This window comes from Corvus brachyrhynchos, unplaced genomic scaffold (assembly GCF_000691975.1).
Source record: "Corvus brachyrhynchos isolate BGI_N302 unplaced genomic scaffold, ASM69197v1 scaffold59, whole genome shotgun sequence".
In the NCBI taxonomy this organism is placed as follows: Eukaryota; Metazoa; Chordata; class Aves; order Passeriformes; family Corvidae; genus Corvus; species Corvus brachyrhynchos.
Genome location: NW_008246054.1, coordinates 3,218,589 through 3,232,469, shown reverse-complemented (window position 1 = coordinate 3,232,469; position 13,881 = coordinate 3,218,589). Strand labels below are relative to the sequence as shown.

The window sequence follows — 13,881 nt, the reverse complement described above, 5'->3', positions numbered from 1 at the left end:
CTGATTTCCAGGAGAGGTGGGACACTGGGAGCAGAGGATTCCCTCTCCTGCTGGTCACCTGCCTGCTTTTCAGTTGCTTTGTGCAGTGCCAGACTGGTTTTCTGCTTTCATAGCTCGCTCTGCCCTAATTCATCATCGTTCTGGAGGCACAGAGGATCTTCCTGGGGAATGAAGATGAATTGCCGTGTTTGGAGGCAGTGCAGGTGCCTGGATCGTCCTTTAGGGATGAGAAGTGCTGCACCAGGGCACTGGGGGTGGGTTGGGATTGCTCAGAGGGCTCCAGACAGGGGCTGGAGCTCCAAACCTGTGGCTGGTGGGCTCCTGGAGGGGTTCCAGTCCCCCGCTGAGGCTCCATCACTTCCCTGTGACCGCTGCAGGGGCACTTTTGCCCCCACAGGTAAATCCATGCAGAGGATGGATTCCTCTGCAGATGTTCCTATTCCTGCGAGCACCTCTGGATGTGCACACAGAGCTCCAACCCCCCACACCTGGCATGGGGACCCAGCTGATGTCAGGAGTCTGGAATTCACATCTCTTCCCCTTGCCTGTGCCTTTCCCCCCCTTCTCCTCCCTAAATAAATGTTGGAGGCAGCTTAGGAGCTGGCTGCTCTGCAGCTCTTGGAGCACAGGGTTGTGACTGGAAGCAAGGATGGAGTTTTATTGCATTTTGGTTGCCTGAACACGACTCAGGCTGTAGATGTGCAGGTATTTTGTGTGGAATAAAATGTAGTTGAAGGCAAGGGGAGGATCCAAGTGGCAAGGATAGCTCAGACAAACGTGTCATCCATGCACGGCCTGATGAGGATGAGGGATGAGGAAATATTCCAGCTGTTTGCTGCTCAGGCCAGGCTCCCTCAGCTCCTTTATTATCTGCACTGTTCCCTTGGCTTTGCCATGTGTTTGTAATCTCTCATGGAGGGCCCAGTTTCTCAGGATTGTGGAAACTTTTCAAAGCTGCCTAACAATGGACATCAATTTTCCGTGCAAACGTTGGGCTGAGCTTATTGGTAACCAAAACTTGTGGTATTGGAAAAGGTCTGTCTGTGCTCTTTCTTCCCACTGCTGCTTGTGCTCAGTGCTTGTGGACACGGTGCAGCCCTTCCCCATGGATGCAGCCAGGTGGGATGGGGAAGAGAATCAGAAAAAGGGAGGAAAAAAAGTAATTGTGGGTTGAGATAAAGGTGGTTTAATAGGTAAAGCAGGGCAAATAAAGCAAGGAATTCTTCTCCCTCCCCCTGGGCATGGAAAGCAGGGCTTTAGCACAGATAATGATTTTTTTGGGAAGACAAACACCGTCAGTTCAAGTGTCCCCCTCTTTTTCCCGCTCTCCACCATGGCATGGAATATCCCTTGGATCAATGTCCCCTCCCAGCTCCTTGTGCACCCCCAGCCTGATGAAAGAGGAACAGAAAATCCTTCGGCTCTGTGCAAGCCCTGCCCAGCAGTGATGAAAACATCCCCGTGTTATCAGCCCTGTGTTCAGCCCAAATCCCAAATGCAGCCCCGTATCAGCTGCTAGGATGAGATTTAACCCTACCCCAGCCAAAACCAGTGCAGCCCAGTTTGCTTTGGGCCCTGCTGGACTGGTTCATGTTTCTGACACCATTTGGCTCCAGCTACCGAGTCAAAATTCAAAATAATTTCATTTAAGGGTTTAAAGTCAGGTCTGGCTGTTCTGCTTCTGGAGCCTCCACCTCTCCTGAGGTGAGCAAGAGCAGATTAGGAAGTTAATGAGATGCAGATTCAGAAGCTAATGAGATGCTTCACTTGCATGACTTAATTGATGTCCCAGAGACCTGAACATCTGGAGGTGAAGCTGCTCTGCCTGTGCTGGTGTGGGAAGTCAGGCAAGGTCTCCTCATTAATTAACACGTCAGGATCGGTGCTTAATGGGATGTGAGTGAGGAAAGGAGCCTTTTGCTGCACACCATGAATCAAAACTCAGGTTTTTTCCCTTTTCTGTAAAGCACCTGTGGGGTTTTGGCCATCCAGCTGCACACTTGGGTGCACTGGTGGCTGTGCAGGAATCCTGGTGTCATGGGATACCTGAGGAATACCTGGTGGCAACTGCCTGGGCTTGAGCTGCCTGAGGAGGACTTGTGCAGCATCTTTGCCTCCTCGCCTTGCTTCGTATCCCAGAACGTTCCTTGTGGCTTTTCCTGTCATCCCAGCCACTGTGGGTTCGTGTGTGATTGTTTTGCCTGATCTCTGTCCCTCGAGGGAGCCTTGCTCAGGTGTTTGCTTCCAAATAACTTTTTGCTTCAACCACCTTAAGCCAAAAGAACGGGAAGGTTTGTATTGGTGTGGTGGGAAGTGCTTGGTTTAAAGCCTTTCCCTCAGATCAGGAATTTCCTGCCTGGTGCTTAATCTTCAGGATGTACTTGAGTGATGGAGGCTGGGTGAAGACATCCAGGACAATCCAGCTCCTGGGACAAACAGGGCAGTGCGTTCTGCCCCCTGCCCTGGTGCAGACAGCTGCTCTGCTGCTCCTCACTGCCCTGAATTGGTGCCTTTGACCACGGCCCAGCTCTGCAGCTGGCATTAACCTTGTATTGAAAGCAGATTTCAGCTGGCTTTAAGACTGTGGTGATTGATTTGTGTGTTGCAAGGCTGATTTGGAGCCGAGCAGTGCCACTCCTGTTGTCTCCTAATTCTTCTTTCTCCTTTTCTGTTTGCAGCTGAACCCGCAGACCTCTTGAAGGTGTTAGATTTTCATAATTTACCTGACGGTATCACAAAAACCACAGGGTTTTGCACAAGCAGAAGATCTTCAAAAGAAGCAGACGTTGCTTACAGAGTAACAAAAGATGCTCAGCTCAGTGCCCCGACAAAGCAGCTGTATCCTGGTGAGTCCAGCTTTTTCTTTATCCCATGGAAGTGTCTGATCCTTTTCTCTGTGTAATTCCTTCATTTCCCCAGCATGTTTGCAGTGGCTGTGCTGTTTCAGGGGGCTGCAGATCTCCAGCCACCAAATAATATCCTTTTATCACTGTGTCTGCACGAGGTGGTGGCTGTCACTGCACAAGATGTGGCCAGTGCCACATCTGCTCCCTCCCAGACTGGAAAGTTCCTCCTCCTCATTCTCACAGGGTGACACCCAGCTGGGGACAGAGCCCTGGAGGAGGCAGAGGAGCACAGGCTGTGTTTTGTTCAGTGCCTGGGGAGTGCCAAGCACAGTGGGGTCTGGTTCTGGGGCTGTGGTGTCTCTCCTAACACAAATAATCACCACATAAAAATAACAGGCTGTCCCACAGGAACAGATGTCCCGAGGAAAGTTGTTTGAAGGGATGGGAGGCTCGTTAGAGGAAGGCACAAAGCCCTTGAGGAGCACTGACCATTTTATTGCTGCCTGAGTTGAATTTTTCAGGCCATGGCATAATCACTACAGAGTCAAATGTGTTCGTGAGAGGAAGCTGTGGACCCAAACTCCTCCCTGCCTGAGAGATGCAGTCACCACCCAAATCCTTCCTTCCCAAGCCTTCCAGGTGTCCCTGTTTCACCTGGGGGAATGCTGGGATGCTGGAATCAGGCATGGCAGGACTTGGTTCGGTGAGAAAAGTGCCTTTGCTGAGGCAGGTTTGGCAGGAGGCAGAAAGGAGCTGCTTGTGCCTCCTGTGGGAGGCAGGAGGGGATTTAAGCAAGGCAGGCACACACGTCCTCCCTCAGTGCTTGGGAGGGGATGAATGGATTGGCTAAATCCGAGCTAATGGGCTGTGCCACCAGCAGTGCTTCTTAATTAACCAGGGCATCCATCAGCCCCAGCCTGGCAGAAGCACAAATCAAGACTTTGAGGCTGGGCCGGGGATGTGCTTCCAACCCTCCCCTCCTGCAGTTCCCTCGTTGTTGAGGTTATTTTCAGCCTTCATTATTATCCTGCTGTGACAATAATTACATTTAATCCGTGGTGAGCAGGGGCACAGGCTGTGTCTCACCTAAAAACTCAGCCTGACCTGGAGATAGAGGAGTGCAACGTGTGTCAGGCTGGACATCATTGCAAGGCCAACCCTTAGCAAAGGAGCTGCTCAGTCTGGCCTAAAGCTGGGTTTAAGTGTCTGCAGAAGGGCAAACCAGATCCTGAATTTGGCTTTATTGCTGCCCAGGGCAGGAAAGTTCTATCTGATCACAGATAATTTCACAACTGCACAGGTTGTGCCTTCATGTCACGTTCCTGAAATGAGTTAGAATTTTGGGCCTGGTGTCTACAAGCTCAAAAGTGTTCAAAGGAAATGGTTCCAGTTTGGAATATCCAACTGGAGTGGATCTGAGAGCTTGCCAGCAGTTTCTGTAGCTACTGTGGAGTCTTGCCTGGTCATTTTATGTAACAGAAACCAGCAAGAAGTGAAGATGTAAAAACAAGGCTGGAATATTCTGGCTGATTATTTAACAAGGGGATTGGATCACAGCAGCTCTGACCTAGGGAACTCAAGCATGGAGAACTGAACCCTGGTCCCAGCAGGGAACTGGATCCTGAGAGAACTGAATCCTGGTCCCAGCAGGGAACTCAGCATTGTAGAAGATTTTCTTGGTTGTCTCCTACCTTGTTACTTTTATATCCTCACCCTCACCGAGTTCTTGGCTTGCATCTTCCTCGGGTGAGAAGATCTGGATGGATTTATGGAGCAACTTTTCCATCATTTCATCACCTGGGCAAGCACGGGGTGTTTGAAGCAACTCAGTCCCCCTGGAAACTTGCAGAGTCATTGAGGCTTCTCTGCTGCTTGCTCAGGAAGTAGGGAAGAGCCAAGCGAAGGACTCCCAGTGTTTTCCAGCAGATCCGCGGATGTTTCCTCATCTCCTTCACAAGATGTGACTTCAGCTCCTGCCCCCAAATGAGAGAGGGGATAAAGATAACAAAGTAATTGCAGGGCAGCTTCCCGGGGGAATGTGGTTTTAAGGCTTTTGTGTCACCAGGAGGGTGGGTCGGAGCAGAACTTTCCCTCTCTGCTCTGGAGCACCCTTGGCAAACGAGCTCTGCACAGAATATTTTGTGCTAATTAGAAGTTGCTGCTTTTCTAAGATGTAATTTCATGGGCTTTGCATTCTGCTGCCACAGCCATCAAAGCAAGATGTATGTGTGTGTGTGTATATATATATATAAAACTTGTTTTTTCAAGCTCAAAAGAGTGAGAAAAATCTGCTGAGATGCTTTTTGCCCCGGCTCCCTAAAGAAGTCCTGCTTCCCAGCAAAATCTGTGCTCTTCCAGGAGAAGCAAGAAAGGCCAGGGTTTCAGTGGCAGCCAGCAAAATGTCATTTGTGTGCTCCCATCAAATTTGCAATTGTCATTTGCCTTCTCAGAAATCTCTGTTAGAGCTCAAGCAGTCACCCCTGAGGAAAACAGGCCATTGCACAGTTGAGAGTCTCCTCAGATGAAGGAAAAGGCCAGAAATTGGTGACACCATTGGAAAACAGCTTTCCTTTGAAGGGGAAAACTTTAAAGGCTCTGGAAATGCCACCTTCTCGCTTTGTGTTTGTGCCAGGAATGGGATCAACTCCCTGCTTTTCCTGATTTTTGCTATCCAGCAGCTCAAGCTTTCTTGCCCTTCCCAGATCAGGAGCAGGACTGTGTTTTAGGCTGTGTGTGGGTATGCCTGGATTAGGAGGAAGGTCACAACTTGCCCTGTTCAGAGCCCACGAGGTTGTACAAGAGCCTTTAACCGTGCTGCTCGAGAAAGAAGAGGCTCAGCCTCACTCCGGCTCATCCATTGGAGCATCCCACGGATTCAACCGTGCCCACCCTGGAGCTCCTTCAGCTTTCTCAGTACTTTTCCCCCCCATGCTGCTGCCTTGCAGGAGGTCCCTTGGAGCAATTTTGAAAGGCTTTGGCCACAGGGTGGGAGGGGGATGCCGAGCCAGAGCCCGCGCTGGTGCAGCGCTGGATGCGCAGCATCTCACAGCGTGAGCTTGTTTGAGGAGTGAATCAAAGAGGAGGACTCCATCCCAAAGCCTTTGTTGGAGGGATGTCTCCATTGTTTTGGAGGGATTTGGGTCAATTTCTCCGTGCTTGGTGTATTTATGACGATGTATTTATCAGTATTGGGGTGGGTGGGGATGTGCTTTCATCCATCTTGCAGCAGCCTGGGTCATTTCTGGCTCTGACAGTGCAGGCATTGTTATTTTGCCAGGACAGCAGAGCAGTAACAGAGTAATGTCAGCTATAATTCATCCATTATGATTATTTGGGTTGAGAAACTCGCATCACCATGGAGACATTTTGATAATAATGAAAAAAAAATTAAAAGCAGCTTTTTAATGAGTTGGCAGCTTGTCCGAGTTGAAAGGTACTGTATTGTGGGTTCCTAATGAAATTTTGGACATGAACTATTTTACATAAAAGGCCCAAATCTGTAGGCTGTAATTGGAGCCAGGAAGGCATATGGTCCTCTCTCAGTGCTCCAGGAGGGTTTGTGCACAGGGGAGGGGGATAAAGCTCAGGGCATCCAGTGGGAGGCACCAGAATCGGGTGCTGCTTTTGCCAAATATCCGGGGCTGTGTCCTGGCGATAAATCAGGCTATAATGGCATTTAATTCCTGACTGGGAGGCCTCTCTGCAGAGTGCTGCTTTCTGCTGCTTCCCAGATGTTATTTACCCAAGGTGAGGGGGGTTAACTTGCTGGAAAGGTATCCTCAGTTATCTCCCTTAGCTCTGTAGCAGTTCTGGTTTTGGTGCAGCTCCTGCCTCATCCCCTTCCTTGCTGAAGGCAGATAAATACATTTAAAACATTTCCTTCCTAAAAATTTAAGCACCTCCCAGGCAGAAGAGGAGGAGGATGAGCTCAGGACCTCTGTGTTTGAACTCCAGCTTTGCTGTGGTGCCAAGAACTCCCCACTGCCACGTTCCTCATCCCCTCCCTGAGTCAAATCCCCCTGGGATGCCATCTAGGAAAAATCTAAAGTAGTGAAGAAAATCTATTTGAAGCTTCTGGGCACTGAGCTTGATGCTTTTTGTGGTTTATTTGGCTGCACATCTGCAATTTAAACGGGATCCCTGTGTCCCCTGGGTGCTACCAGTGCCACACGTGTCACAAACCCCACGGTGGGGCTGCCCCACTTTGCTCTGCCCTGCTGTGCCTGAAGATTTCTCCAGAGGTACAAAGCAATCCTTGTTTTGGAAAGCCTGGACCTCCAAGGGGAGATTCCCTGCAAGGCCCATGCTCTGAAATGCAGCATCTGAGGGGGTTGTGTGTATAATTTGATCAAGAAATCTTCTTTAGGAGTGCTCCTGGTGGTTTTTAAGCTGCCCTGTTTAGGGTGTGCATCCAGGATTTTCAGTCTGGGCACATTTTTTTCGGTCTGAGTGGCAGAGAAAGCCAAACAGAGGAGTTTGGGTTTCTGCAAGAGGGTGATGCCCAGATTGACTCGAAACTGTAGATGTGTTTGTCTGGCCTTGCAGATTGACCATGTACTGACAGGATTTCATGGCTTTAATCCTGAAAACCTTGCAGAAATAAAGACAGAAATCACCTGTGATCAGACCCAGTTCTTTCCTGAGAGGAGAAAAAGGCAGGAAATGAGATGCTGTTTAATAAGTAAACAAATTAGCATTTTCTACTGATTGCCAGATTTATTTCCTTTCTCAGATTTTTTTGTGTGTGTCCACAGCAACCCTGAAAGCCAAAACTACAAATTCCTCTGTTCTCATCTGGAGTGGACAAATCCTGATGCAATTCCCTACTCCCTTAAACAAAACCCTTCAAGGTTGTGTTGATGCTTGATTTCCTCTGTCCCTTTGGCATCTTAAGTCCATTTGGAGCCCCCCCCAATGATGTACATAACAGAAAGTTTTTGCCTTGTCTCCTAAAAAGCTTTAGGGGAGCTTCTTGAGGAAGGGTTGGGTGCAAATAATACAAATTTAAGCCAACTTTTGTAGAATTTCTGTTTCCTCAGCACAGGGGTTTCACTCCAGAGTATTTGGGGAAAAGCCAGATCTTCACCTGGCCCTGTATAAATTTTTAGGGCTGCTGATGTTGCAGACTTTTTTTTTTTGTGGTTGTGGCAGACTTTTCGGTTAGGGATTGATTTTTGAGGAAGCCTCACTAACCTCTTTGCTTTTCCACTCCAGCTTCCCCCTTCCCAGAGGACTTCTCCATTCTAACCACTGTAAAAGCGAAGAAAGGAGGTCAGTCCTTCTTGATCTCAATTTACAATGAGCAAGGGATCCAGCAAATTGGTGTGGAGTTGGGTAGATCTCCTGTATTCCTGTATGAAGACCATACAGGAAAGCCAGGCCCAGAAGACTATCCTCTCTTTAGAGGCATTAACCTAGCAGATGGCAAGTAAGTGACATTTTGTGCACCAAGGAAAAAACAGTTCGTTGTTTGTATGGATGCCAGCATGTTGAACGTTGTGTAAAAGAGGAGTCATGCCTGTAGAAATGTGTTTGCACACCCCTGGCTGCTGACAGGTGCCCCAGTCTGTCATTTTGGCCTTCAGTGGATTCATTTGACATCTGTAAGAATTGTAAATGAGCAATCAGTGCCGCTGTCTGGTACTTGTGGGGATAGGAACATTGATTTTGCTGCGAAGGGCCTTAAAAATAAATCAGTTGGTCGTGCAAAACCCACGCTGAGGCTTGTGCAGGGCTTAAAAAGAGGGTGGAAAAGGGAGTCATTTGTGTGGTGTTTATCCCTGCTTCTTGCTGAAGCCAGAACTGGCCCTCTCCTGCCTGACTTGGAGGGATGAAAGCTGTCACTCAGCATTTCTCTTGCCAGTGAACCCTTTAGGCTCACCTCAAAGAGGATTTCCACGAAGGTTTGTAGAACGTCAGTCCCTGAAAGTTCATTTTTGTACAATCATTGCCTTGTTCTGCAAAGCCCAGGGCTCTGCCTGACCCTTCTGCGGGCTGTGTTCTCACAGGTGGCACCGAGTGGCTCTGAGTGTGCAGAAGAAAAACGTCACCTTGGTTCTGGACTGTAAAAAGAAAATCACCAAGTTCCTGGACCGGAGCGAGCATCCCATCATCGATGTCAACGGCATCATCGTGTTCGGCACCAGGATATTGGATGAGGAGGTCTTTGAGGTGAGCCATGGCAAAGAGCAGCTCTGGAGGTGTTCCACAGGGATGATGAGAGACTTCCAGCTCATTTTTGACATTTTTGTTGGGTTTTTGCATAGCAGAACGCTGTTGTTTGTAATTCTGAAGTTTTTATTTTGACTTTTTGCAGTAAGGATGAAAACTGGGGGCCGGGTGACCTTGTTGGAGAGAGCTCCTCTGGTTCTCTGGTTTCAAGGCCTTGCTGGGATTCTAGCCCCTCTCTGCACTGGGATTTTGTAGCTCTTGGCACATTTAGCCTGGGAAGGGCTCACGAGGTTTTCATTCATTGCCGTGCTGGGATTCAGAGCTGCAGGGGCAGCGAATGAAGGCTGAGGGAAGCAGCTCCCCCCCAAGTCCCAGTTCACTCTTGGGCTGTAGGAATTTGCTCTTTTTCCACACATTGGCCATGGATTCCTGGTTCTTTTGCTCCATGACACGAGGGGACTCTCCTTGACAGCTTGGGTGGCAGCCCTGTCACTTCCCACACTCTGCTTCCAAAGGCAAAGCAAAATCCTGAGGGGTGGGATGTTCCCATGAGCTCCTGTGATGGAAGCAGAGAGGCAGAGCATTATTTATAGACAAGGTACAGATGGGAGAAGCTTTTTCCCACTGTTCAGCAGCTTGTTTAATGTATGCATTTCCCTGGCAAAATCAACTTCTGTGCTCTGCTGCACTTGTGAGACTTTCCTGGGGATGACAATCCTGTTCCTGATCTTTCTCGTGAGCTGGAATTGCTTCCTAAAATCACCACCGAGTGCAACGGGGTGTAAACCAAGCCCTATCGATCTCCAGCTCCTTATTTTTATGGAATTTAAGTGAAGGAAGAGCTGGGTCTCCAGGGCCTCCCCAGCCCAGCAGAGGGATGGGGAATATCTCCTATCCATGGCTAATTAGAGCCATAGCAAAGCCAGATCTTGTCTGCATTTTGCTGCCACTCAGAGGGAAAGTTCCAGTCTGTTTCATATTAACAACATCTGCGAGCTTTTTTTTTCAAAATATTTCTGCCAAAGTCCCAGTTACAGAGGGAGGGCTGGATCTCAAAATTGTATTAAATTAAGAGACGTTCCCTGGGAAGTCGAACAATTAAAATGGAAAGTAAAAGCTGGGTTTAGTGGGTACTGGAGTGTCTTCTGCAAGTGTTGGACGTTCTGCCAAATATTTCAGCATTGGATGCCGTGTTTTGAGCTGTTACATGAAGGGGTGAGTTCTTCTCCAGCTCAGGTCCAGTAGATCCAGTTAAAGGAATTGGTATCACATCCAGGCTGGATGAAAAACGTGCACTTTGTAAAATAACAGGATTTCCATAGCTGCCCCTGAAATTTGGGGTATTCCCAGGTGGCCTTCAGGGCTCACCTGACTTTGGGACAGCTGATTCCTCTGCCAGGAAGGGAATTGAATCCAGGTGTTGATGGGTGGAAGTGCTCTCCCTGCTCCTCTTTTAGCCTTTTCCATGGCCACGGCTCCCTTGCTGAAAAGGCCTTAAACTCTGAGGGGCTGTGAGACCTCCTCAGTTTTGGGAGGGAAAGGATTCTCTTGCTTGTTCTGGCTCTAAGCTGCAGCTACAAGATCTTGCTGGCACTTATGAGAACTGGATAATTAGAAAATACTCTTTTTTCTTTGTCTTGCATGTACTGATACTATACAACATGGATAGAAACCCCCTCTAGTTCTGATCTTTATCCTTTATTTTTTTTGGTCACCCTCCTCACACAGTCCTCAAGACTCCAGCAGCTTTCACTGGGGTAGACTAGGTTTTCTGAAGGCAGTGGACTAGAACCTAATTTCCTTCATATCTCAGCAACTTCATTTCCTTTGCCTCCCCCCTTCTCCTTTCTGTGAGGCTAAGCAGAAACTGTGCAGGCAAAGCCTCAGAACAATGGGGAAAGGGTGTAAGCTGTGAAATTTATGAATTCCTGGAAAGCTGAGCTTTTCTGGAGCACATGCAGGAGATGAAGGTGCTGCTGTCCCCCAGGAGCTGCTCTGCAAAGCCCAGCTAACGAGGTTTTCTGCATCCATGGGTTTGCCAGGCTCTGATGAGTTTGTCACTTTTGCTGGAAATTAAAATAACCCAGTGAGGTGGGAGTGGGATTGGAGACAGCTCTGGGATTGGCTGTGTCTCAGCACAAGAGCTGTAAAGCAGTGGGAATTCACATCCTCCTTGTCAGGACTGAAACCAAACCAACCCCAAATACTTTTTGTTTTGCAAGTTGTAATTATTGAAGGGCTGGCCCTGGCTGGGGTTGTGAGGGGAGCAGCTCGAGAGCCCGGATGGGAACTTCCTCACTCATGTTCTGCTGGGGAAAAAAAAAAAAAAAATTTAAAAAATTTAAAAAGCCTGGCAGGAAAGGTTAGAGGAGTTTCAAAATATTTCTCTAGCAAAACATTCTTCCAGTGGAAAAATGACTTCCTCTCATTAAAATTCAATTAGCTGGGAGGCTGTGTGGGTCTCTGTACGAGCACTGGGGAGGGTTGAAAAGGGGCCGAGCCCCGAGCCCAGGTTGTACAAGTTGAGTTTTGTGCTGGGTTTGTTGTTCAAAACAGGAGTTTTCGAACGGCAGGACGGGCTCTTGCAGGGTTGGGAAGTTGGGAAGTTTCAAGCTGTGCCTGGGTGAGACTGCAAAGGGATTTTTTTTTGCAGGGAGAGAGGGAAGGACAAAAATCCAGCCCGTGGTGGAGAATAAACACCTTCCCTGCTGCAGGCAGAGCTGTTCTGTGGTGCAGCAGCACTGGGGGAAGTCAAGACACGTCAATGTGCCTCAGTTTTAGAGGGAAAAGGTGCTCCTTTTAATGTGCTTTTCTTTAAACATGAATTAAAAACAAGTCCTGGTGGTTGAGTGTAGGAATGGAGAGAGGGGGAAGCTTGGGAAAGCTTTTTCTTTCACAGAAAAAAAAAAGCATCTTCAGCCTGAAACCCAGGGATACTTCCCAAAACACCCCAGTGATGCCCATTTTCTGCCCATGGGCTATCACAGGAGCCACCTCTCAGTGCTGGATCCCAGCAGGGAGCAGGGCAATCCCATAACCCACAGCTGGAGGATCTTTGTGTGGGGAAAGCGCTGCCCAAAGTCTGTGGTAGGGAAATGTTTCCTTCTGTGGGCTGGATGGGGTGAACTTAACCCCATTTGTGGGGGAGGTTGGAGGCATCTCAGGTAAGAAGTTGGCTAAGAAATTTGGTTTGTGCAGTGTGGAGGGGCCCAGCCCTGGTTTTCTGCTCTGTGTTACTCCAGTGGTGGCCTGATGAGCAAAAGGAGCTTTGTTCAGACCTTGCTGTTGCCTTTTCCTCCTGGATTTCCCATTTTGCCTTCCGATTTGCCAGTCAGGGACTATCGTGTGCTGATAAAAGTCTTGTACAGCCCCTGGCTCCAGGGCTGGAGTTGGCATCATTAAATTGTGGTGTGGACATGAGTAAAAAATTGAGTAGGTTATGGCTAAACTGCTGAGGACAGCCTAGGAACAAGTGGCTGCTTTTGCTGCCGATTATTTTTGGTTCATCTGCGTAAAATTTTGCAGCGTTGTCCCACGAGTTAAGTGGGGTTTTGACCCTCTTGGTTCGCAGCAGTGCCTGGAGTGGCTGAAACGACTTTTCTCATGTGTGGAAAAGCTCAGAGCATGAATATATTGCTTTTTAAGGTCACTTCTGGCTCCTTTAGAGACAAGAGGAGGTTATTTTATGCAGCTGAGTGCCATAACTGTGTCTCAGTGGTGCAGTTGGTGCTGTAAAACCCAAAGAAGTGGATTCCTCTGATCTCAGCCACCTGTGGCCAGGAGGGGCTGACAAAAATTGTGCCAAAGCCCGTCCTGGGACGGGACACAGCACCCTGGAGGATGCTGAAAGATGCTGCTTTTGATTCCCTCTCCTCCTTTGTGTTGTTTTGACTTTTTTTTGAAGACCACGAGTGAAATCAAGACATCAGAAATGGAGGGAAAACAATTTGGGATGAGCCAGAGAGGCCGGGCAGGGTGCCAGAGGTGCTCTTAGGGCTGCTGAGAGTTGCAAGGCACCACAGGACAAAGCAGGACAGACACATCAATGCTCCAGCCCAGACATTGGGGCCCTTCAGGTGCTCTTGGGGTTGAAATGCCTCCTCTCTTTTCATCTTGGGCCTTGTTTACACTTAAAAACCTCAATTATCCCTGCGCTTGATAATCCCAGATTTCATTTCACTCTCGTCAGGCCTTTCTCCTTCCCTTCCCATGCTCTTGGCTGTGCTGTTTTCATCTCTGGAAAGGGCTTTTAAAGTTTTGTAGGTTGTTCTACTCTGAGCTTGCAATGTTGGATCAAAAGCTTTTGCTTTAGTGGGAGGGGTAGAAATGAAGGCACCTTTTTACACATGTGGGTGCATTTTTAGGGTGGTTTTTGCTGTTTTTGAGGATGGAGAAGTTTCAGAGCCTTCTCTTGCAAGCAGATCTGTTGTTAACACATCAAACAGCTCCAGGAGGAGATTGACTCTCTCTCTACTCCCAGGATTGGTGTGCTGGGGTGCAGTGAACTTGGAGAATTTAAGTTGGACTTTTCTCAGCTCCCAGGGACAACCCATGGGAGCCTCAGGTCTAAATCCATGTCTAATTCACATTTAGACCAAATTTTGCCTCAGCACCTCTGTCTTGGCTGTTCCTGGTGGCAGGAAGGTCCTGTGCAAACATCAACAGCAGTGCCAAGGTATGGGGGGACACTTTTGATAGAGGAGAAGCAAGAAATTCCTCAATTCAGGAGGAATTTCTTCATGGAAAGGGTGCTCAGGCCTTGGGAAGGGGCTGCCCAGGGAGGTTTGGAGTCCCCGTCCCTGAAGGTGTCCAAGAAACCCCTGGACGTGACACTCAGGGCCCTGGTTTGTGACAAGGTGGGGAC

At 48.6% G+C, this 13,881-nt stretch overlaps 1 protein-coding gene across 1 annotated transcript in view; it reads left to right on the top strand.

The window, feature by feature from the left end:
* Positions 1–964: 964 nt before the first annotated feature.
* COL5A1 (collagen type V alpha 1 chain) overlaps positions 965–13,881 on the top strand; it is a 105,880-nt gene continuing 92,963 nt past the window's right edge. Inside the window, exons 1-4 of the mRNA XM_008642319.2 lie at positions 965–1,007; positions 2,679–2,846; positions 8,061–8,274; positions 8,855–9,017. Coding sequence (XP_008640541.1) covers positions 965–1,007; positions 2,679–2,846; positions 8,061–8,274; positions 8,855–9,017 — 588 coding nt within the window. The remainder of the gene's footprint in view (positions 1,008–2,678; positions 2,847–8,060; positions 8,275–8,854; positions 9,018–13,881) is intronic.